The sequence below is a fragment of the Harpia harpyja genome, chromosome 9 (assembly GCF_026419915.1).
Source record: "Harpia harpyja isolate bHarHar1 chromosome 9, bHarHar1 primary haplotype, whole genome shotgun sequence".
Classification (NCBI taxonomy): Eukaryota; Metazoa; Chordata; class Aves; order Accipitriformes; family Accipitridae; genus Harpia; species Harpia harpyja.
Genome location: NC_068948.1, coordinates 24,954,437 through 24,974,026, shown reverse-complemented (window position 1 = coordinate 24,974,026; position 19,590 = coordinate 24,954,437). Strand labels below are relative to the sequence as shown.

Genomic DNA, 19,590 nt, shown 5'->3' with positions numbered 1-19,590 from the left:
GCCGATATGCCCCTATAGATGCTCCTGTGCACACCCGGTGCTCACTCCCTATACAACTCCTATACACCTCTCTACACTTCTATACACCCCCATACACCTCCATACACCCCCTATACACCTCTATACACCCCCATACACCTCTATATACCTCCAAACACCTCTATACATCTCCTATGCACCCCTATACACCCCGTATAGACCCCGCTCGCCCCCACACGCCCCCCCCCCGCTGGCGGCGATCCCGGTGCGCAGCGCCCCCTGCCGGCCGCGCCGCTTCACCCCACGGCGGGCAGGGCCTAAACCCGAGTGTCCGTGGGCCTCGGAGGGTCCCGTCACCCCAACCCTCCCCAAACCCGCGTGTCCGTGGGTCGTGGTGGCCCCCACCGGTGCAGGCAGCCGGACACGTGTGCGCGGGGACAAGTCCTTTATTTGCCAAGGGCTAAGGCCACATTTCAGACACAGGGGTGCATGTCCCTCCCGGGGGGGTGTGTTCCACCCCCCCAGACGCGTGTCCCCCCGCGTCTCGGAGCAGGGACCGGTGGGATTTCCCCCGGGTGTGACCCCCCACGTGTTAAGGCCACTGGAAAGATTTGGGTGGTCCCGGCAGTGGGGAAGGAAGGAAGGAAGGATACCCCCTCGTGCGTGTGTGTGTCCCCCACTCGTGTCCCCCCGGGACCCCTGTGGGATCTCCCCGGAGGACAGACGAGAGTGGGGAGTCGGGGGGCTCCAGCTGCAGGGGCCCCACCACACGCCCCAGCCTGGCCAGGATCTGGGGGGAGGGGCACAGCGGGGATGAGGCAGGGCCCCCACAGGTGCCCCCCATGGGGGGCCGGGCCCCGGGTGCTATAGGAGGGTGCAGTCCAAGTCCGGCTTCTGCCGCTGTCTCTGTTCTCCAGCTGGCCGGCCGCCTGGCTGCGCACGGCCCTGGGGGCAAAAGAAGGGGGCTGGGGAGTGGGAGGACCAGCAGCGACCCCCCCATCACCCCAGGGGGGCCATTGCCACCCTCCCCGGGAGTGGCCAGTGGGGCGGAGCAGGGGCATGAGGGGGTGAGAAGCACCCGCACCCCACGCTGCAGTCCCGGGAGGGAGCACACGGTTACCTGCACTGGGACCTGCTGCTGCCGCTGCTGCTGCTGCTGCTGCTGATGATGATGATGATGATGATACTCTTCCTGCTGCAGCTGGTGAGCGAGCTCCAGGTCACTGAGCACAGAGGGGTCCTGTCCCTGCTGCTGCTGCAGGGACAGGGCGATCATGTAATCCTGGGGCGGGAAGAAAGAGTGGGGGGGCTCAGCGCAGCAGGCCCAAACCCTGCAGCATCCCCCAGAGCTGGGACAGGACTCAAGTGTCCCCCGCCACCATCGGTTGTCCCCTACCTGGTCCACTTGTCTCTGCTGGAGCCGGTGGTCCAGGGGGGCCGCGGTGGCCCCCTCCTTACCCGGAGCGTGGCTGAGATGAAAATCGGTGTCGCAGAAGCAGCTGTCTCCGTCCACATTGTGGAGGCTCTCCCAGACCACCTTCTCCTCCTGCAGGAAGCCCTGGTCTGTCACCAGCAGGTAGAGGTGGCCCTGAAGACAGGGGAGAGGGGACAGTTGGCCCCGGCCAGTGTCGGGGGGGAGTGTCTGTCAGCTCGAAGGAAGGTGGGGAAGGGGCTGGAGCCGCACCTTGTGCTTTATCATGGTGCTGAAGTGGTTGTTGCGGAAGAAGACGCTGAGCTCACCCTCCCTGACGGCAGCGGTGAGCTCGCAGAGCCCATGGTAGGTCAATTGGGAGGCCGTGGACTCCAGGAACTGCTCTGCCACCAGCCCTGGGGCGAGAGTGGGGTGGGAGTGGGGCCGGGGCGTCCACACCCCCCCCTTGGGGAGCAGGTGGCCAGGCAGCAGGGGGGCTGTTGGTTACCTTCGCTCACCAGGCTGGAGTCGCTGGCCTGTTTGCAGGTGATGATCTTCTCCACCAGTTGGTTGTAGCTCAGCTTGCCCACGGCTTGCATCACCTCTGGGCTCTGCAGGGAGGGGAAGGGCCGGGGGGGTGAGCACCAGGACTGCGAGGACCTGCCCTTCCACCCCGCAGCAGCCCAGGGCAAGAGGAGGATGGTTCAGTTTGAACCTTCCCCAACCAGCTGGACCACTGCTCCACCACAGGGACGTCCAAGAAGTTGCGTTGGCAGCTTCCACCATGGGGAAGGACCCATCACGGAAGGGTTTGGGTTCGAAGCGACCTTCAAAGATCATCCTGTCCAACCTCCTGCCATGGGCAGCGACATCTCCCACTCAATCAGGTTGCTCCAAGCCCTGTCCAACCCGACCTTGTACACTTCCAATGACAGGACATCCACAGCTTCTCTCTGGGCAACCTGTGCCAGTGTCTCATCATCCCTCAGATCATTCCCTTGTGTCCCTGGACCCACGCAAGCCACCAGCCAGGCGGCAGGACAGCCATGGGGCCAGCTCACCTGGGGGTCCACCAGCCAGCCGTGGTAAAGTGGGACGTTGAGGAGGTCGAAAACAATGCACTCGGGCGTGTACTCAAAGTCCGAGACACCCGTGAACCGCACATTGACATCCAACCCTGTCGAGAGCTTGGGGAGGACTGTCATGGTGTCGTTGATGTTCTGGTGGGAGAAAAACAAGGGGGGCTTGCTGGGGAAGGGTTCGGCACCCCAAGTCTTGCAGACCAAGGCCACCAGTGCTCCCCGAGATGAAGGGGGATCAATTTTTGTGCTGGGTGACAGGCGACCTCACTCCTCACCTGCTGGAAGTTGAGCTGCAGCCCCTCCGACGGCTCCCGGGGTTGGGTGGACAAGATGCAATCCCCTACAAGGCAACGCAGTCAGCCCCCGGTGACCTGGTTAACCACAGCACACTGCGGCACATCCCGGCAGCAGGGCAGGGATGACGGGTTCCCTGGGGAGCTCACCCAAATGTGCCATCAGCTCCTCGGCTGTGATCACCTCCTTCTGTGGGGGCAGCTTCACCTGGAAGCACCAAGAGGCTGGGGACCATCCCCTGGCCCCTTCCCCTAGCGATCCAGGGGGAGCAGAGCCCGATCCCCCCTTACCAGCCCCCCCAAATCCCCCCCCCCACCCCCAGCACCCTGCTTGCCTTCCACTGCAAGAAGAGGATGTTCATGATGGCCAGGAGCGGGCAGGGCCCGTTCTCGCTCTGCATGATGACAGGCGTCCGCTCGCCTTTCCAGGTAATCCACTTCACGCAATAAAAATCTGCCTCCGCTTCCCGACTGGGGGTTCGGGTTTGGGGGGGCTCAGCCGGTAACCCCACTGCCCTGGCATCCAGGCTGGGCACAGGGGCACCTGGCAGGGACGCTCCACCCTCCGCGGGCTGCTTCTCCCAAGCATCTTCCCTCGGATGCTCATCGGAGGGGAGATGTGAGGCACAGCCCGGCTGCCCCACGCCAGGGCTGGAAGGCACGTCCGCCTCCCCACCGCACGGCGTGGCGGCTTGCCCATCCAGTGCTGGGCTATCCCGGCCGCCAGCTGGCATTTCTTCCCCACCAACGGCCTCCTCGGGGAGGTGGCGGGTCCCTTCACCGCTGGAAGGGGCCGGGATCGTCCCCTCCCGCTCGGGCGGCTGCTCCATTGGAGCAGGTGGCAGCAGGACCCTCACCGTGGCGTCCTGCCTCAAGCGGCTCCAGATCAGGCCCCTGGGAACGCTCTGGGTCCGTCCAGGAACAGCCGCATCCCAAACCTCTCCCTTAGAAGGTAAAACTTGGGTATTTCAAGAAAAAATACATATATTAGTCCAATTTGTTTACCAGGTATGGCTTGTTTAGCTCAGATTTTTTTCTCCCCCATCCCTTTACATTTATTTAAATAATGAAAAATAAAACATTGGCTGCTCATGCCTCTAAATTGCCGTTAAAAAATTGAATGCCATGGATGCGTGCGGATTTTATCGGCCTCCCATTTGCACAGAAAGAGGAAAAAACCCGAACCAACCTGGGAAGAATTGAGGGGTTCAATGGAACCAAAGCAGCGCGAGGGAGAGGTCGGAGTCCTGCGATTCCGCCAGGGTTTTCCTGCAAACTCAGCCCAGCGAAGATGCTCCTGCAGACAGATTTGGAAAATTCAGCTTTTAAATAGTCAAGAGATTTGGAAAATTCAGCTTCGAAATACTCAAGAGATTTGGAAAATTTGGCTTTTAAACACTCCATGCAGGCAGAGGCGTGGCTGCTCCAGCTTTGACTCAGTTTTCCGCCTGGACCCTCCGCAGTCCCCCGGCCGCGGCACGGCCACCCACGCATGCCGGCTCACCGTGAGATCTCCTTAGCCCCTAATCCTTCTCCCGCCCAGCGCAGGCTGTGCTCATGGCCATGATAAGTAACCCTCTTGAAGCCCCCCATATTCCCAAGAGACGTGGGGATGTTCTGAGAGGGATGCAGGCAATGGTGTTGGAAACACCCAGGGAGGGTGGAAACTGGGGGGAGAAAGGGTTTTTTTTGGGGAGGTGACAAAAGTCCAGGAGAAAATCAAGGGGCTCGGTGCCCTCCGAGCCGTTCCCGTCTCTTCTAGGGCTGGAGCAGAGGGGTCTTGGGGGAAAGAAAAGGAAAGGGATGATGCCCAGTGGTAACTGTCTATTTATTTATTATTATTTATTAATTAATTAATAAGGAGTGCAGAGGTAAATAAACAAGTAAACAAATATTCTCATGAAATAGATGTATAGATAAATAAATAAATAGTAATAGTAAATAAACAAGTATTTTTGATAGACAAGTAGACAGATAGATAAATCAATATTCTTAATAAATAAAATAAATAATATATAATCTCTAGAAATAAATAGCATGGAAATAAATAAACAAATATTCTTGATAGATAAATAGATATATAGGTAAGTCAATAAATAAGTAGTATTATTAAGTAAACAATAAATATTTTCGATAGATAAGTAGATGGATAAATAAATAGTCTTAATAACTAAATAATAAATACGTACATATTCTTTATAAATAAAATAAATATTCTTTTTATAAACAGGACCACCAAGAGGCCGGCGGTGTGACTGAGGAGAAGCAGGCACTACCTCCCCAACCCACTGCCCGGTGCCAAGCCAAACCCACCGCAGCCGCTCCCACCACACTGGCCCCACCAGACGCTGGATCGAGGTCCGGCAAGGTGCCGGGAGCTGGAAAAACCGGCTGGAGGTGGCCAGTCCAGCCCTGGCTGGGCGGTGCTGGGGTGGTACAAGGCCGGCGAGGGCTCCGGGTTGCCGCCTGGCCTCAGTTTCCCCACCCAGCAGCAGGGGCAGCCCAAACATCAGCAGCCGAGCCCGCAGCGGGGCTGGGGGTCACCCCAGGGTCCCCCTCAACCCACCTCCGCTGCCCCCAAAACGCCCCAAAACAACCCAAAACGCCACCGTCGCTCCCACCACCCCGGGGTCACCCTTGCCCTGCGGCATCGCCAGGGCAGGGGGGGGCAGTCACCCACCCAGACCCCCACCACCAACCCCAGCAGCCCCCTGACCCCCTCTTACTGTGCAGCTGCTTTGCTGCTGTTGTTTCCCTGCTCCCTCCTTTTCCTCCTTTTTTTCTCCTTTTCCTTCTTCCTCCTTTTTCCTTCTTTATTCCTCCTTTTTTCCTTGTTTTTTCTCCTTTTCCCTCCTTGTTTTTCCTTCTTTATTCCTCCTTTCCTCTTTTTTCTCCTTTTTCCTTCTTTATTCCTCCTTTCTTCTCCTTTCTCCCTTCTTTATTCTTCTTTATTCCTTCTTTTTACTCCCTTTTCCTTCTTTTTTCCTCCTTTTTCCTTCTTCTCCCCTCCTGGTTTTCCTCCTTTCCTCCTTTATTCCTCTTTATTCCTTCTTTTTCCTTCTTTTTTCCTTCTTTCCCCCTCCTGTTTTCCTCCTTTCCCCCTTCTTTATTCCTCCTTTTTTCCTCCTTTTTCCTTCTTTCTCCCTCCCGTTTTCCTCCTTTTCCCTTCCTTTTTTCCTTTTTCCCTTCTTTTTTCCTCCTTTCTCCGCTCTTTCCCTGGCCAGGCAGAGGCCTGCTCTCCGCCACCGAACCCCACGCTCCGGCTCTCTGCCGGGAAGGCGGATTTACTGCCGGGCGAGGAGGAGGAGGAGGAGGAGGAGGATGGGCAGGAGGGGTGGAGAGAGAAGGCAGCTGCCTGCAACGCCGCTACACCGACCTGCCACCGGTTCCCTCCGGCACACTGAGGCGTCGGGGTGAGCCGCTGGCTTCTCTGGGCGAGGCCTGGCCGACAGCAGCACCAAAACCCACCGATTTTCTGGTTTCTTTCCCGTTTTGAGGCCTAGTGCTGGGCAGGAGGAGGAGTGTTGGGGGCAATGGGTGCCCTCCCCAATCCCCCGATTTCACCCACTGACGGGCTTATGGCACCCACGACAGCCACGGCGGCTCTGCCGGTCACCAGTCAGGATGGGGTGACGCCATCCTGAGGTGTAATAAATTTGGGGGGGGGCGGGGTCACAGCCCAAATGGGGGGTGCCAGACCCGGCCTGGGGGGCGGGAGGGTCAGGGAGGTTTGGGGTGTCAGGGGAGGTTGGGGTGCCGGGGGGGCTGTGGGTGCTAGGGAGGGTTTGCGGGTGTCGGGGGGGGTTGAGGTGTCGGGGGGGGTTAGGGGGTGTCAAGGGGGTGCCAGGAGGCCTTGGGGGTGTCAGGGGGGTTTGGGGCTGTCACCCCCACTGACACCAACCGCCCCCCCTCAGCCCCGGCCGCGCGGGCTGCCGGGAAGAGGGCGGGGGCAACGGCGGCCCCCGGCGCTGCCCCCGCCCCCTTCCCGGCAGCCCGCGCGGGAGGCCACGCCCCCAAGGCCTGAAGGCGGGGCGGTGGAGGGGTTGTACTGGGCCGTACTGGGCCGTACTGGGCTGGGAGGGTTCGGGCGGTTTTGGGCCCGGATCGCCACCGTTATGGAGCGGTTCGTGGAGGGGAACCGGGCGGTTTTGCAGGTAGCGGGGCTGGGAGGGAGTGCGGGAGAGAGGCCGGGTGTTGGGGGGGGGGGTTACTGGGTGCTGAGGGGAGTGGGGTGCCCAGGGGAGCGAGGTGCATGGGCACTGGGTGCCCAGGAAAGGGGGGTGCAGGGGGGAGCGGGGGTGCCCAGGGGCTTGGGGTGCATGGGGACTTGGGTGCTCAGGGTGCAGGGGGAAATGGGATGCAGGGGGAAGTGGGGTGCCCGGGGACTGGGGGTGCAGGGGGGAGCAGGGTGCCCAGGAAAGTGGGGTGCATGGGGGGAAGCAGGGTGCATGGGGACTGAGTGCCCGAGGGAGCAGGGAGAGTGAGTGCTCAGGAGAGCAGGGTGCTCGGGGACTGGGGTGCGGAGTGGGAGGGAGCAGGGTGCAGGGGGGAGTGGGGTGCACAGAGGACCAAGGCCCCTGAGTGGGGTGCACCCATCTCCCCTGGTCATGTGCTGCCCCTCGGCCCCACGACAGCCCAGGCCGGGGTGGCACAGCTGGCACCAGGGACACCCCAAGCCATTTCCACGGCTGGGGGTTCCCCAGCACCCCCCCACCCCACCCCTGCAGCTTCATCCCTTGTCTCGCAGCACATGGGTGCAGGTCCCCCAACTGGCAGTTACGCCATAGGTGGCTCTCAGTTACTTACTTCCTCGGCTTATACTGAATAAATGAGCGAGTCTGGGTTATGGCATGAAATAATTGACACCAAAGAGGGGCCTGGAGACAGGGTGGCTCCCTGGAGCGGGACGGGATGGGTGCCAGCAGCTGGGGATGGGGGTTTGCGGGGGTGACATGGGTGACATTTTTTTCTTGCTGCTGCAGGCAAGAAAAAAAGGGGTGAAACGTCATGTTCTGGGGGACAGCCAGCCCCAAACTCACCATGTCTGGAAAAACCACTTTGGACTGGGGTTAAAATACTGAAGGGTCACAGGGTTGTGACGGTGTCCCCCAGGGCAGGAGGGTCCTTGTCCCTCCTGCCACAGTCGCTTGTGGCCAAGTTTTCCCAGGGCCTTGATGTGCCTGGTTTTGCACACGTGCCCCAAAAATGTAAGGCTTTTGTGCCAGAAATGGATCCCGGCCAGGTCTCGTCCCAAGAGCCCCGGGCCAGTTGGTGCCTCGGGGATGCCAGGAGGCAGTTTACTGCCAGTGGCAGCTGGGAGATGAGTGCCAGCAGGTGGCATCTGTGGGTGACGTCCATGACAAGTGGCTCCGGGGACATTGGCATGTCCCCTTGAGGGCAACGAAGGGGAAGGGACTGGCCTGGGGGTCTTTGGAGGACGGGGACGCGTCGCTGCCGTGCCTGATGCCTCCTGCCCTGGCAGGAGCACATCCAGTGTCACCAGGAGATCCACGTCGTGATGGGCAACGAGGCCTGTGACCTGGACTCCACCGTCTCAGCCCTGGCTCTGGCTTATTTCCTGGCGAAGGTGAGGCTCGCCCGCTGGCTTGGGGACAAACGGTGGCTTGGGGGCTGCCTCACCGGTTGTCACCCCCCTGCCACAGACCTCCCCGGCTCCCAAAGCTGCCTTCATTCCGGTCCTGAACATCCCTCGTGCCGACTTTGCCCTCCGGACGGAGACGACATTCCTGCTGCAGGAGCAGGGCATCCCCGCCACCTCCCTCATCTTTCGGGATGAGATTGACCTGGGGGGGCTACACCACGCTGGGCTGCTCTCCCTGACCCTGGTCGATCACCACGTCCTGCCCGGGTGAGCCAGGGGTGGGGGGATGTGGGGACAACCAGGGCCACCCACCAGAAGAAGTCTCGCTTTTTCCTCACTTGATTTTGGCCCAGGGTGGATAAAACCTTTCCCTTTCCGGGGTGTTTTTAGGGTAGGAGGAGAGGAACAAAGGGGGTTTCCATGCTCTGCTGGGGGGTGACGCATTGCAGCTGCACCCCAGGGCTGTGCGGGGGGTCTCACCCTCCCCGTCTTGCCCGCCAGCGCCGACACAGCCCTGGAAGAGGCTGTGGTGGAGGTCCTCGATCACCGGCCATTGGAACGGGACCGGGCTCCTGGCTGCCAGGTGACAGCAGAGCTGGTGGGCTCCTGCGCCACACTAGTGACGGAGCGGATCGCCCAAGGTCCCCCAGGTGTGCTGGACAGAACCACGGCCGCACTGCTGCATGGTGAGGACGGGTGGCCCTCGCTGAGCCCCATCCGACAGGGATGGTGACCACTGATGGCCCCTGGTTGTTCCCCCCAGGCACCATCTTGCTGGACTGCGTGAACCTGAGCCCGGCCGCTGGCAAGGTGACGCCCAGGGACGTGGCATGCGTCTCCATGCTCGAGGCGAGGTTCCCTGAGCTGCTGGCCCGTGATGCCATCTTCGAAGCCCTGCAAGCAGCCAAATTTGACGTCTCAGGTCCGCGCGCCAGGGTCTGGCTGGGAGTGGGTCCTGGGACAGACCCCTCTCCTTGGGGACAAGGATGCGTCCCTGGGGCTCACACTCGGCCCCTCTCCTCTCCCAGGGCTGATGACAGAGCAGATGCTACGGAAGGACCTCAAAGTCCTCTCCAGTGATGAGCTGGTCCTCGCCGTCAGTGCCATCTACGTTGACTTGGAGGTGAGGCTCAGCGGAGGGGGAAACTGAGGCAGGGGGTGGCACAATGGGGACACTGGGGTGACGCCAGCATCTCTCCTCATCCAGACCTTCCTGTGCCGGCCTGGCTTTCTGCAGGACCTGGATGCTTTCTGCCAGGCTCGGGGCTACACAGGGTTGGTGGCTATGACGATCTCTTCTAATGAGCGCAATGAGCCCTCCCGGCAGCTCATGGTCTACAGCTGGTGTGAGACCCTCCGCAGCACGGTGAGTGGGGGGACCGGGCACCCCACAGCACAGGGGTCTGGGGTAGGAGCCAGGCAGTTTTCAGCTGTGGTTTGCCCCAAAAGTCCCCAATTTTGGGGGTGCTGGGGGGTCCCAGCAGCCACACTCCCTCCCTCACAGGTGTGCCGGGCGCTGGAAGAGGCAACGACGCCGTCCCTGCACCTCCAGCCCCTCCCGAGCCCCTGGTCCTGTGTGGGCGCCTATGCCCAGGGCAACACTTTGGCATCACGGAAGAAGGTCCTGCCCATCCTGCGGGCAGCTCTGGGGGGGCCGGGAGCTGCCAGGGGGCCGGAGGAGGAGGTGGTCCCGCCGCCCACCCCCATGAACAGCCTGGTGGAGGAATGTCCACTGGCACAGGCCGTGCCCCCCCTCTGCCCCCACGATGTCCTGGAGCGGGTCAGCCGCATTGCTGCTGGGCAGCCCCCCAGCTCCCCGAAATGAGAACAGGCACCCAGCAGCTTTTGGGGCTGTACAAGGAGGTAGGGTCCCTGGGCAGGTCCCGACAGGGTGCCCAGGCGTGGCAGGGTGGCAGCTGCCTTCATTAGAGCTTGGCTCCCTGCTGGAGATGGGTCCTCGTCGCAATTTGCCCCCCCCTCCGATGGGATCCCCCCACCCCAACAGCCCCGCTGGGGTTTGGTCCTCCAGGGTGTGTGTTTTGGGACCCTGCGGGTAGTGGGGCTGGAGCAGCACTCATCGCACCCACTTAACGAAGGCGCTGGGGGTGTCAACAAGTTCTTGCCGTTCTTCCTCCCTTGGGGGGGGCTGCGGGGGGCCCCAGATGGTGGGTCTGTATGCGCAGCCAGCCCGGGACTGTCACCCATGTGGTCCAAGGATTAAATTTCCCTCTTTTCTTCCACTTTTGGCTCTCGACTCTTCTTCCGGGATGGGTCCTGCGATGCCCCGCTCACCCTCGGGGTGCCGAGCATGGCCCTTGCCCTCACCGCAGGCATCCTGGGGGTCGAACCCCCTCTTTTCCGGGGGTGCAAACCCCCCTGCCAATACCCCCCCGGGTCAGAGGAGCATTTTGGGGCTCCGTAGCATGGATGGGGTGGGGGGAGCTCAATGTGACCGAACCCTCAAATCCAGCCCAGCCGGGAGGAAACCGGTTGTGCCACGACGAGCCCTGGCCTCTGCCGGCTGTGAATGCGGCCAAACCAGTTTGGATGAGCCATCAGTGCCATCACCGGAGCCCTTCACTGGTGGGGAGCCACAGAGTGAGAGAGGCTCCCCGGAGAGGTAAGCAGCCCTGGTGCAGTGCTGGGAGTCTCTGAAGTCTCATAGAGGGTTGAGCAGGACTGCGATGGGGGGTCTCCGAGGAGCGGGAGGTCCCCGGGGAGCATCTGTGTTGTCTCCCTGCGGCTGGGTGCACCTGTTCGCATTAGCTTTTGGTTTGGAAATGGCGGGAGAAAGGGGAAATGAGGGCAGTTTGGTGTGGAGCTGCTGGGAGATGCGAGAGCCCCACGGGAGCTGGTCCCTGAGCTCAGGCTGGCGTCTCTCTGCAGGTGACGGGGACAAGGATGGCCGTGGTGATGGCCACTGGGGACAGCCTGGACCTGAGCGAGGAGTGGCAGGACGAGGACTTCCCTGGGTAAGGGGGTGATGGGAGTGGCACCCCCAAACCCGCTCACCCCCCTGCTCTGTCCCTGCCAGGCCCCTGCTGGAGGGGTGCCCGGGGGCCGGCGGTGCCCCGCGGCACATGCGGAGGCGGCTGCCGGCGCTGGAGTGGACCGAGAGCACTGAGCGCTTGCCGGACGCCAGCATCGACATCGACCTGGATGCGCTGGAGACACCCTCGGGCAGCGACGGCTTCGAGTGGGAGGGTGAGACCCGGCTGGGGTGGGGGCGCGGGGGACCCCCTGGGTTCCTCCCCCTTGGTGCCACGCTAACCGGCTGCCCGCAGAGGAGCTGCTGCACACCTGGAGCTTCGCCAAGGGGGCTGGCAGCCAGCGGGTGCCAGACGCGGAGGACAAGCAGCCAGTGGAGAGTGTGGATCTGAGCGCAGTGGAGCCCTACAGCGGGGTCCTCTCCCACGGGGGTAACGCGGGGCTGGGTGCCTGGGGTGGGACTCCTGGGTCTCCTCCCTGAGCCCACTGGGTTTTCGGGAGGGGACAATAGGTGCTGGCTGTGCCACCCTCCACTCTGGCCAGGGTACCACAGTGAGGGCTTCGGTGCCATGCTGCTCTTCGCTGCCTGCCACCTCCCAGACAGCAGCATCCCCCGGTACAGCTACGTGATGGAGAACCTGCTCAGGTGGGGGTCCCGGGCGGGCTGGGATCTTTCCACATGCCCCATGCCTCAGTTTCCCCAAGCTGACAGGCCAGGCTGTCCCTCCAGGTACATTGTGGGCACCCTGGAGAGGACGGTGGCTGACTGCTACGTCCTGGTATGCCTGAGTGGGGTGGCAGCACGGGGACAGATCCCCTCCTTCGGCTGGATGAAACGGTGCTACCAGGCTATGGATCGGCGGTGAGCGTGCAAGGGGTCCCGGTGAGCATGCCGGGCGGGGGTGGCAGCGAGCGTGCTGGGATCACGGTGAGCCCTGGACCATCCCGGTCCTTCCCAAGCTCTGGAAGAGCCTCCAGGCTGTGATCATCGTCCACCCCACCTGGTACATCAAGGCGCTTGTGACGCTCTCCCGGCCCTTTCTCAGGTAGGGTTGCTCGCACCCACGCATGCAAGGCCTCACACAGGGACGTTCGCCTCCTCCCCGGGGCTTCCTATGCCAGCTGCTGGTGAACCGGCCCCATCACACAAGGGTGTAATGAGCTGCGGGGGCCTCGGCCCCCCCATCTCGCCCAGCCCCACCTTCAGCGGCAAGGTCTGGTTCGCTGCCAGCCTTCGGGAGCTCTCCCAGCTCGTCCCCTTGGAGCTGGCGCATGTCCCCGAGCCCGTCCGGCAGTGAGTCCCCTCTGCAGGGCTGGGGGTTGGGGGGGCGGGTTCATGCGGTGCCGGCCACGGATGCTTTTCTCTCCCCATAGGCTGGAACCAAGCTGGGATGGCAGCCGGGATGTGATACGGTGACAGGGACACACAGGGACAAGCAGTGGCATCAGGGGGTCTCGGCATGCCCAAAGCAGTCCCCGAGCGCCCATGGGAATAAAGGGACGTGGATGGGAGCACAGTGCCAAGCATGTGTGGGGTGTCTCGGCTTTTCCAGGCAAATTTGGCAGCCCTAGTAGCAAAGGAGGGACGCGAGGAGCCCCGGGCAGCTTGCGGACGTGCTCCTCGGGCCAGCACAAGGGTTTTATTTCAAGGGTTGTTTTTCCCAGAGGAGGGAAAACCTAATCAAGCATCGGCACTTGCTTTCCAATGCTGAGTGTGCCGTGGGGCTGGAAAAGCCCAGCTCCGTGCAGGAGCATTCCACGTGGCATGGAGCATGGCAAAGGGGAAAGCCTCTGCCACCTGGTTGTGATGCCCGGCACGTGCTATTTAATATTTAATCCCGGCGCTATTTAAACTATATACACCTGCGCCTGAATTCGGGAGCCTGAGTGCCTCCTTGGGTCAGGCCCCGTCCTGCCTCGGCTGGTGCCGGTGAAACCCCAGTGGCAATCCCGGGCGGAGGTAACCCCACCGTTGTCCTGCCTCCAAGGTGGCAGAGGCTGTGTAGTTGTTTTCTTGAGCTTTGAAAAAAAAAAAAAAAAAAAAAAAATCCTAAAAAAGAAGGAAGGTGGCAGTTTGCTGGCGGTGGAAATGCCGGCTGGAGACACCGCGGGCTCATTGGTGGTGTTGGTGCTGAGCTGCTGCTGGTGAGACACTGAAGCGCCGGGGTTTAATCCCGGTTTTGCTCTTCTACACGTGTCCGGGAGGGCACCAAATCAGCCTCCACACCAGGACCGGCCTCACCACCATCCCACGGGGAAACCGAGGCACTGTGGCCTGGTGCCAAGAGGGGCCCATGCGAGACACCGGCATGGAAAAAGGGAAAACCGGGAGGATTTGGCACATCTGGGCTGCGCCCGGCAGCTCCTGGCACGCTTCGGGAGGGTGGCTGCGTCCTTTCGGCTGAAATGCCAGTCGGGCATGAGGTGGGGGTTGCCGTCCCCGCTCCCTCCCCACGTCACCGACCCGATGCCTCTGGGAAGGAGGGATTTGCCAGGGGGCTGACGACCAAAAGCCACTGGGAGCCAGGTGAGGATCACTCTGCATAAATTACTGCGGGGTTCAAGCACTCGAGGTCAGCTTCTCCTCCAGTTGGGGGATCAGGCAGTTCAAGTTTGGGCTGAAAAAGCCAGGAATCTGCAAAGTCCAAGAGGCCGGGTTATGGAACCACACAAGCGGTGGCTCGTTTGGGTGTGTTAATTAGTGGTGGTGCCTCGGAGGAGGACAGTGGGTGCTCAGGGCTGCCACAGCCACCCACACGGCCGTGTACTCACACGCTACAAGACCCGGGAGTTGCTCCACTGTCGCTCCCGTCCGCCCTTGGACCTCATCTCCTGGACGGCGCCGGTCTGCAGGGAGGGTGCAGAGATGTGTCATCACCACTGTGAGACCCATCACCCAAGTGTAAGACCTGTCCCCCAAACATAAGGGTGCTTCACACCACCCTGACACCCATCCCCAACCACAAGACTCCACCACCCCAACAGTAACACCCATCACCCAACCATGAGACCCAGCACCCCAAAAGCAACACCTATCACCCAACTGTGAGACCCAGTACCCCAACAGTGACACCTGCCACTCAACTGTGAGACTCACCACCCCAGTATTGACACCCATCACCCAATCATGACACCCACCACACAACCATGAGACCCAGCACCACAAAAGCAACACCCATCACCCAATCATGACACCCACCACACAACCATGAGACCCAGCACCACAAAAGCAACACCCATCACCCAACCATGAGACCCACCACCCCAACTGTTCACATGGGTAGGGTACCATGGGCAGGCCTTCGCCTGCGGCCATGTCGCCAGAGCCGATGTGTGTCAGGTGGATGAAGTTCATGGGCTCGCCGATCATGGAGCGGTCGATCCGTCTCCTCCTCTTCTTCTGCAAGCGGATGAAGGTCATCAGCCCCTGCTGAGCCCACAACGCCAGGACCCCAAACCCTCCCCAAACCGGCCAGGCTGAAGCTACTCACGGGCTGTGGCTTCTCTACAACGCAGCAGCCCAACTTGTGCCAGAAGTCGCTCATATTCGCGGTGGCCAGCTTCCCTCTGTGCCGGGCCAGCTGCCGGGGGGAGCCGTGCTGGTGCAGAGACCCCCACGCAGGGTCACTCCATGTGGATGGGTGGGGGGACCTGGTCAGGGAGGCACGGCGTGGAGAGGAGCAGCCGGCTGTGGGTGTGAAGGGAGGGGTGATGCCTGCAGTCCTGACTCCCCAAATCGACCCCAAATCCATGTGCCATCAACCAAACGGAGCCAGAGACGCCTGGGTGACCCCTGGCATCACAAAGAGACCCCCAAGGGACCGCAGGCATCACACAGAGACCCCGAGGGACCCCAGGCATCACACCAAGACCCTGAGGGACCCCAGACATCACAAAAAGACCCCAGGCATCGCAAAGAGACCCTGAGGGACCCTGGGAATTGCACAGAAACCCCTGGGTGGCCCCTGGCATTGCATAGAGACCCCAAGGGACCCCAGGCATTGCACAGCCACCTGGAAGAGTTGTCCCCATGGCCAGGGCAGGATCTGGCCCTGGCCGCTGCCCCGGTGCAGGACGCAGCTGAAGGATGCTGCGGCAGGATGGGGGGGGCACGGAGGCAGCCATAGCAAATCCCAACTCCCTGAGCCAGGCGGCTATAAATATCCCGGCCTTTCCGAAAAGGGGCCAGAGGCTGAGCTCTTCCGCTCCGGCTTGAAAAGCAGATGGGGTAGAAATAAACAGGGGTTCTGCCTGGCTGGCGGTATTCTACCCCAAAACCCCATGGCCCTGGCTGGGATAGCCAAGGGTGGTGTGGAAACAGGGGGGTTCACCCTCCCCGCCCCAAGGAGAGACAACTCCTTTGCTGCAAAAGCACCCAGCAGCGCACACAAAACTCACCCACCCACGAAGGGCCGCAGCCTGAGCACAACCCTATATCAGTCGCCGGAGAGTCCCCACGCTGGGGTGGGGGGCAGCTAGTGGCTGCGCCAAGGCAAGGCCAAGTTTTGCCGGAGCTCAGCCTCCATGGCAGACGGGTGCCAGACCCCACCGCGCCAGCAAACAGGAAGACTCCCTTCCTCTGCCCCTGTGCCAGCGACGCCGGATGGGTCCAAAGTCTGCAGCAGCCGGCCGGCGCTTCCTGCCTGCGGTGGGGAGGAGCAGGGCCCGTGGCCACGGCTGCTGGGTGCTGGGGCCGGCAGCACCCCAAAATGGGGTGCTGAACCCCCTTTGAGTGCCCAGGGATGCTCCAACCCCACGGGATTGCATCACTTTGGTGCTGTCCCCTTGCCAGGGCCAGCAGGCAGGATCTGGCCCCAGGGTGACCCAGCTGCCCCCAGGAACAACCCTGCGGCTGGACAGCACCCGCAGCCCATCCCCTTGGTGTCAGTGCACTGAGGGGGGGTGGGTGCCCAGCCGTGCCCCGTCCCCCCACCCAGTGCCAGCCTGGGCCTGGCTCCCAGCAGGGAGACTTGAGGCACAACCGAGGGAGCCCCCCCAGAGCCCCCCCGCGCCCCTCACCCTGGCAGCCGGTCCCCAGTTCCCAGCCACCAGCCCGGCAAGCGCAGCTGCTGAGAACAGGCAGGTTGTGACACGTCCGGGGTGGCGTAAACCGGGGCCATGCCCATGCCAGACCCACGCACTGGCACCCCCCGGGCCAAACTCGGCCTCTCCCCTGGGCTGCGGACAGACAGATGGACAGAGTGGAGCGGGGTGGGGGAGGCTGCCTTTTCTTTTCTAGCCTGATTTCCTTAGGAAATGAGGCTGCCAGAGTCAGCCTCCGCCATAACACCCCGGCTCACTGCCGGATCCAGCAGCACGGCGGAAATGCCTTGGGGGGGGTAGCCCCCAAATTCGGCATTGCAACCGGTCCCTGGAGTGCTGGAAGAGCCTCCATGGGGAGCCCCGGGAGTGGGCACAGCCTCGTATGAGCTACCAGTGAATCCCCATGTAAACCCAGAGGGGTTCAAGCTGCCACGACCCCCCAGCTTGGACCCCTCCTTCCTCCCCCCAAAACCACCCCCCAGCACCCACCAGGCCTCACGTCCTCATGCCCAGCGAAGGGTGATGGCTGGGGCCGGATCCAGCCAATCTCCCGGCTCCAGGCAGTTGTTTGCGGCGGGTCCCGCAGGCTGCAGCTGCCCCAGTTCCCCTGCCCCGTAGGGGTCTCACGCGTCCCCCTCACTGGTTGCCCACCCCTGCAATGAGTTTTATCCAGTCTCAGCCCACCTGGTTGGAGGGGCCTGGCCCCGTGGTGGCCCCAGGGAGGGCGGCTTATGGCCCGGCCTGCGCCGGCACACACAAAATGACTTCCCTGTTGGGAAACCACCGCTCGGCGGCTCTGCGTCACCGGCGGGGGACTGGGGAGAGGAGCGAGGCTGTTTGGGGGGAGCCACTCCAGGCCCCCCAGCACTGGGGTACACCCACCCCAGGGGTGCTCTCTGGGGTCCCCCCAAGCTTGGAAGGGAGGGCAGTGTGCTGGGTGAGAGCCCTGGGACCCCCCTGGCTGTGGGCCCCGAATGGCCGGGATAGGGTGGCAAAGTGGGGGGAGAACCCCCTTTGCATCGGACGGACGTGGCTGCCATCCTGGGGGCACCGGGTGCCGGCAAGGGTGGGGGGACTCAATAGGGCTGGGGGGTGCCCGAAGGGCTGGTGGTCCCGGGGGTCACTCTAAGGCTGGGGGGTCCCAGAAAGGCTGGGGGATCCCAGAAGGGCTGGGGACCCCAGGGGTCCTGGTGGGGCTGGGGGGTCCCGGCGGGGCTGGGGGGTCCCGGTAGGGCTGGGGGGGTCCCTGTGGGGCTGGGGAGGTCCCAGCAGAGTTGTTGGGGGTCCCGGCAGGACTCCCCCTTCCGACCAGGGGTCTGTCGGGGGGGTCCTCCCGCCGCCCCCCTCCCGTCCCGGTGCCGCCCCCGTACCCTCCCCGCCTTTCCACGGCGGTTTCGGGGGCCGTTCCCCGGGGTCGCACCCCCTCGGGCCGGTCCCGGTTCCGGTGGCGGCTCCATTACCTGCCCCAGCGCAAGGTGCGCAGTCCCGGTGCGGGGTCCCGGTGCCGGTGCCGGTGCCGGTGCCCAGCTCGCAGCGGCCAGGCGTGGCCCGGCGGGTGCGGGACGCGGCGCTTCCCCCGCCGCCCGGCTCGGCTCGGCGCGGCACGGCCCGGCCCGGCCAGGAGCACAGCTCCCACCCTGGACACCGCCGGCATTGCAGGGGCCACCGCAGGGCTGGGGGGGAGGGGGCAGGGGGGAGCCGGCGAGGTCGGGGGTACCCGGGGTCCCGGCGGGGGTGGGGGTCCTCGGGTGCCGGTAGGGCTGAGGGGTCCCGGCAGGGCTGGGGGGTCCTGGTGGGGCTGGGGGGGGGGGGTCTGGGCAGGGTTGGGGGCATCCCTGTAGGGCTGGGGGTCCTGGGGGTCCCGATAGGGCTGGGGGGTCCCAGGAGGGCTGGGCGTCCTGATAGGGATGGGGCTCACAGGGATAGGGGTCCAGGGACTCAGCAATGGGGGGGGGCCTTGGTAGGGGTCCCTGGCAGGGCTGGGGTTTCTGGGGGTCCCGGTAGGGCTGGGAGTCCCTGGTAGGGCTGCAGGGGGGGTTGGCACGACTGGGGGTCCCCGGGCATAGCAAGGGAGGGTGTCCTGGTAGGGCTGGGGGTCCCCAGCTCAGGGGTCCAGGGGCTCAGCAATGTTGGAGGGCCCCACATGGCTGGGGTTTCTGGGAGCCCTGGGGAGGTCCCAGGGATTCTGGTAGGGCTGGGGGTGCCCAGCAAGACTGGGGGTCCCCAGCAGGGCTCAGTTATGCTCCCGTTTGCTCCCGAGTCTTATTCCCTCTTTTTCTATGGATGTGTCAGGGGACCAAAGCACCTGAAAGGGTGGAAATCCCCGGACCACCCCGTGGCCGGCGTCAAGCAGCATTGCACCACTTTCAGCTCAGGGCCCTTCCGCTTGCACAACGCCTGCCGCGGTCCTGCCACCACCACTAACACCCACCATGGCCCTACCACCGCCACTGCCACCCACCATAGTCCTGCCACCACCACTGCCACCGGCAAAATCCCACAGCTCCAGCAACTGGCCAAGCTGGACTGGGACCTCTGGGGTCTCCAGCCTGCTCAGAGGAACCCAGGCAGGGGACACCCCTGGGTGAGCCCCAGAGTGTCCCTTTCTGCATCAGCCCCCAAATCCCAACCATCCCCATCGCTCCCACTCCAGAAATCCCAAACAAGGCGGCACTGTCCCCGCTCAGTCGGGTCTCTGTCCTGCGCCTGTCCTGAGCTGTCAGGGCGGCCCTGGCTGATAATACCCCGAGTGTTTGAGACCTCGTTTCAGCTGAAGAGCCCTTTTTTTTTTTTTTTTTTTTTTTTTTGCTTCTTGTGGTGCCAGAGGACCTTGTTCCCTGCTACAGCCCCCTCGCCCCGCCGATGTGTCTGCTGGGTCTGAGCAGCCCTCCTGAAACCACCGGGTCCAAAGCCGCTGCAGTGAAGAGATTTCGGTCCCTGCGGTGCAGAGGGATCCCACATCACCACCTCCCCCATCTTCACCCATGGGATTTGGCCCCAAGTCCCTTCTCCTCTCAGGGAGGGACGTCATAGGTTTGGGTTGTCACATGTGAGCCACCCCTTTCAGTAGGTGACACCCCGAAGTGAAGGGATCAGGCAGGGGGATGGGTCACATCCAGCTCCCCACAGAGCCGCCCAGCCAAGCCGCACCCCATGGCCTCCGGGATCCCCAAAACCACAGCAGCTCAATCC

At 62.7% G+C, this 19,590-nt stretch overlaps 4 protein-coding genes across 15 annotated transcripts; 2 read left to right on the top strand and 2 right to left on the bottom strand.

The window, feature by feature from the left end:
• Window positions 1–415: 415 nt before the first annotated feature.
• MINDY1 (MINDY lysine 48 deubiquitinase 1) lies at window positions 416–5,568 on the bottom strand. 5 transcript variants are annotated; one of them, XM_052797069.1, is made up of 11 exons: window positions 5,492–5,568; window positions 3,955–4,062; window positions 3,101–3,723; window positions 2,916–2,973; window positions 2,748–2,812; window positions 2,452–2,610; window positions 1,899–2,001; window positions 1,664–1,806; window positions 1,376–1,567; window positions 1,100–1,261; window positions 417–924 (listed from the first exon to the last, which is right to left on the bottom strand). In XM_052797069.1, exons 3-11 carry the CDS (start codon window positions 3,593–3,595, stop codon window positions 844–846), a joined length of 1,458 nt encoding a protein of 485 aa, XP_052653029.1. In that variant the 5' UTR covers window positions 3,596–3,723; window positions 3,955–4,062; window positions 5,492–5,568; the 3' UTR covers window positions 417–843. The 5 variants fall into 5 exon arrangements, with proteins under 5 accessions (XP_052653031.1, XP_052653029.1, XP_052653030.1 ...); XM_052797070.1 differs by having other exon boundaries at window positions 418–924; window positions 1,112–1,261; window positions 5,492–5,567; XM_052797072.1 differs by having other exon boundaries at window positions 420–924; window positions 3,623–3,723; window positions 5,492–5,567.
• Window positions 5,569–6,798: 1,230 nt separating this feature from the next.
• On the top strand, window positions 6,799–10,607 carry PRUNE1 (prune exopolyphosphatase 1). Its single transcript, XM_052797074.1, has 8 exons — window positions 6,799–6,919; window positions 8,248–8,352; window positions 8,429–8,634; window positions 8,869–9,053; window positions 9,131–9,289; window positions 9,396–9,490; window positions 9,575–9,733; window positions 9,872–10,607. Exons 1-8 carry the CDS (start codon window positions 6,881–6,883, stop codon window positions 10,190–10,192), a joined length of 1,269 nt encoding a protein of 422 aa, XP_052653034.1. The 5' UTR covers window positions 6,799–6,880; the 3' UTR covers window positions 10,193–10,607.
• Window positions 10,608–10,710: 103 nt separating this feature from the next.
• BNIPL (BCL2 interacting protein like) lies at window positions 10,711–12,875 on the top strand. 4 transcript variants are annotated; one of them, XM_052797084.1, is made up of 10 exons: window positions 10,711–10,987; window positions 11,254–11,339; window positions 11,402–11,571; window positions 11,652–11,786; window positions 11,899–12,001; window positions 12,086–12,217; window position 12,269; window positions 12,316–12,401; window positions 12,551–12,649; window positions 12,730–12,875. In XM_052797084.1, the coding sequence occupies exons 2-10, from the start codon at window positions 11,269–11,271 to the stop codon at window positions 12,770–12,772; spliced, it is 840 nt and encodes a 279-aa protein (XP_052653044.1). In that variant the 5' UTR covers window positions 10,711–10,987; window positions 11,254–11,268; the 3' UTR covers window positions 12,773–12,875. The 4 variants fall into 4 exon arrangements, 3 of the variants coding, with proteins under 3 accessions (XP_052653044.1, XP_052653043.1, XP_052653042.1); XR_008236662.1 differs by lacking the exons at window positions 10,711–10,987; window position 12,269; window positions 12,316–12,401 and having other exon boundaries at window positions 11,079–11,339; window positions 11,899–12,217; window positions 12,402–12,649; XM_052797083.1 differs by lacking the exons at window positions 10,711–10,987; window position 12,269; window positions 12,316–12,401; window positions 12,551–12,649 and having other exon boundaries at window positions 11,079–11,339; window positions 11,899–12,217.
• A 282-nt stretch (window positions 12,876–13,157) lies between these two features.
• CDC42SE1 (CDC42 small effector 1) lies at window positions 13,158–17,993 on the bottom strand. Of its 5 annotated transcripts, XM_052797087.1 has the most exons (6): window positions 16,888–17,005; window positions 15,758–15,998; window positions 14,847–15,043; window positions 14,645–14,755; window positions 14,128–14,202; window positions 13,158–13,990 (listed from the first exon to the last, which is right to left on the bottom strand). In XM_052797087.1, the coding sequence occupies exons 3-5, from the start codon at window positions 14,898–14,900 to the stop codon at window positions 14,131–14,133; spliced, it is 237 nt and encodes a 78-aa protein (XP_052653047.1). In that variant the 5' UTR covers window positions 14,901–15,043; window positions 15,758–15,998; window positions 16,888–17,005; the 3' UTR covers window positions 13,158–13,990; window positions 14,128–14,130. The 5 variants fall into 5 exon arrangements, with proteins under 5 accessions (XP_052653047.1, XP_052653046.1, XP_052653048.1 ...); XM_052797086.1 differs by lacking the exons at window positions 15,758–15,998; window positions 16,888–17,005 and adding an exon at window positions 17,859–17,993; XM_052797088.1 differs by lacking the exon at window positions 15,758–15,998 and having other exon boundaries at window positions 16,898–17,025.
• Between the last annotated feature and the right edge of the window lie 1,597 nt (window positions 17,994–19,590).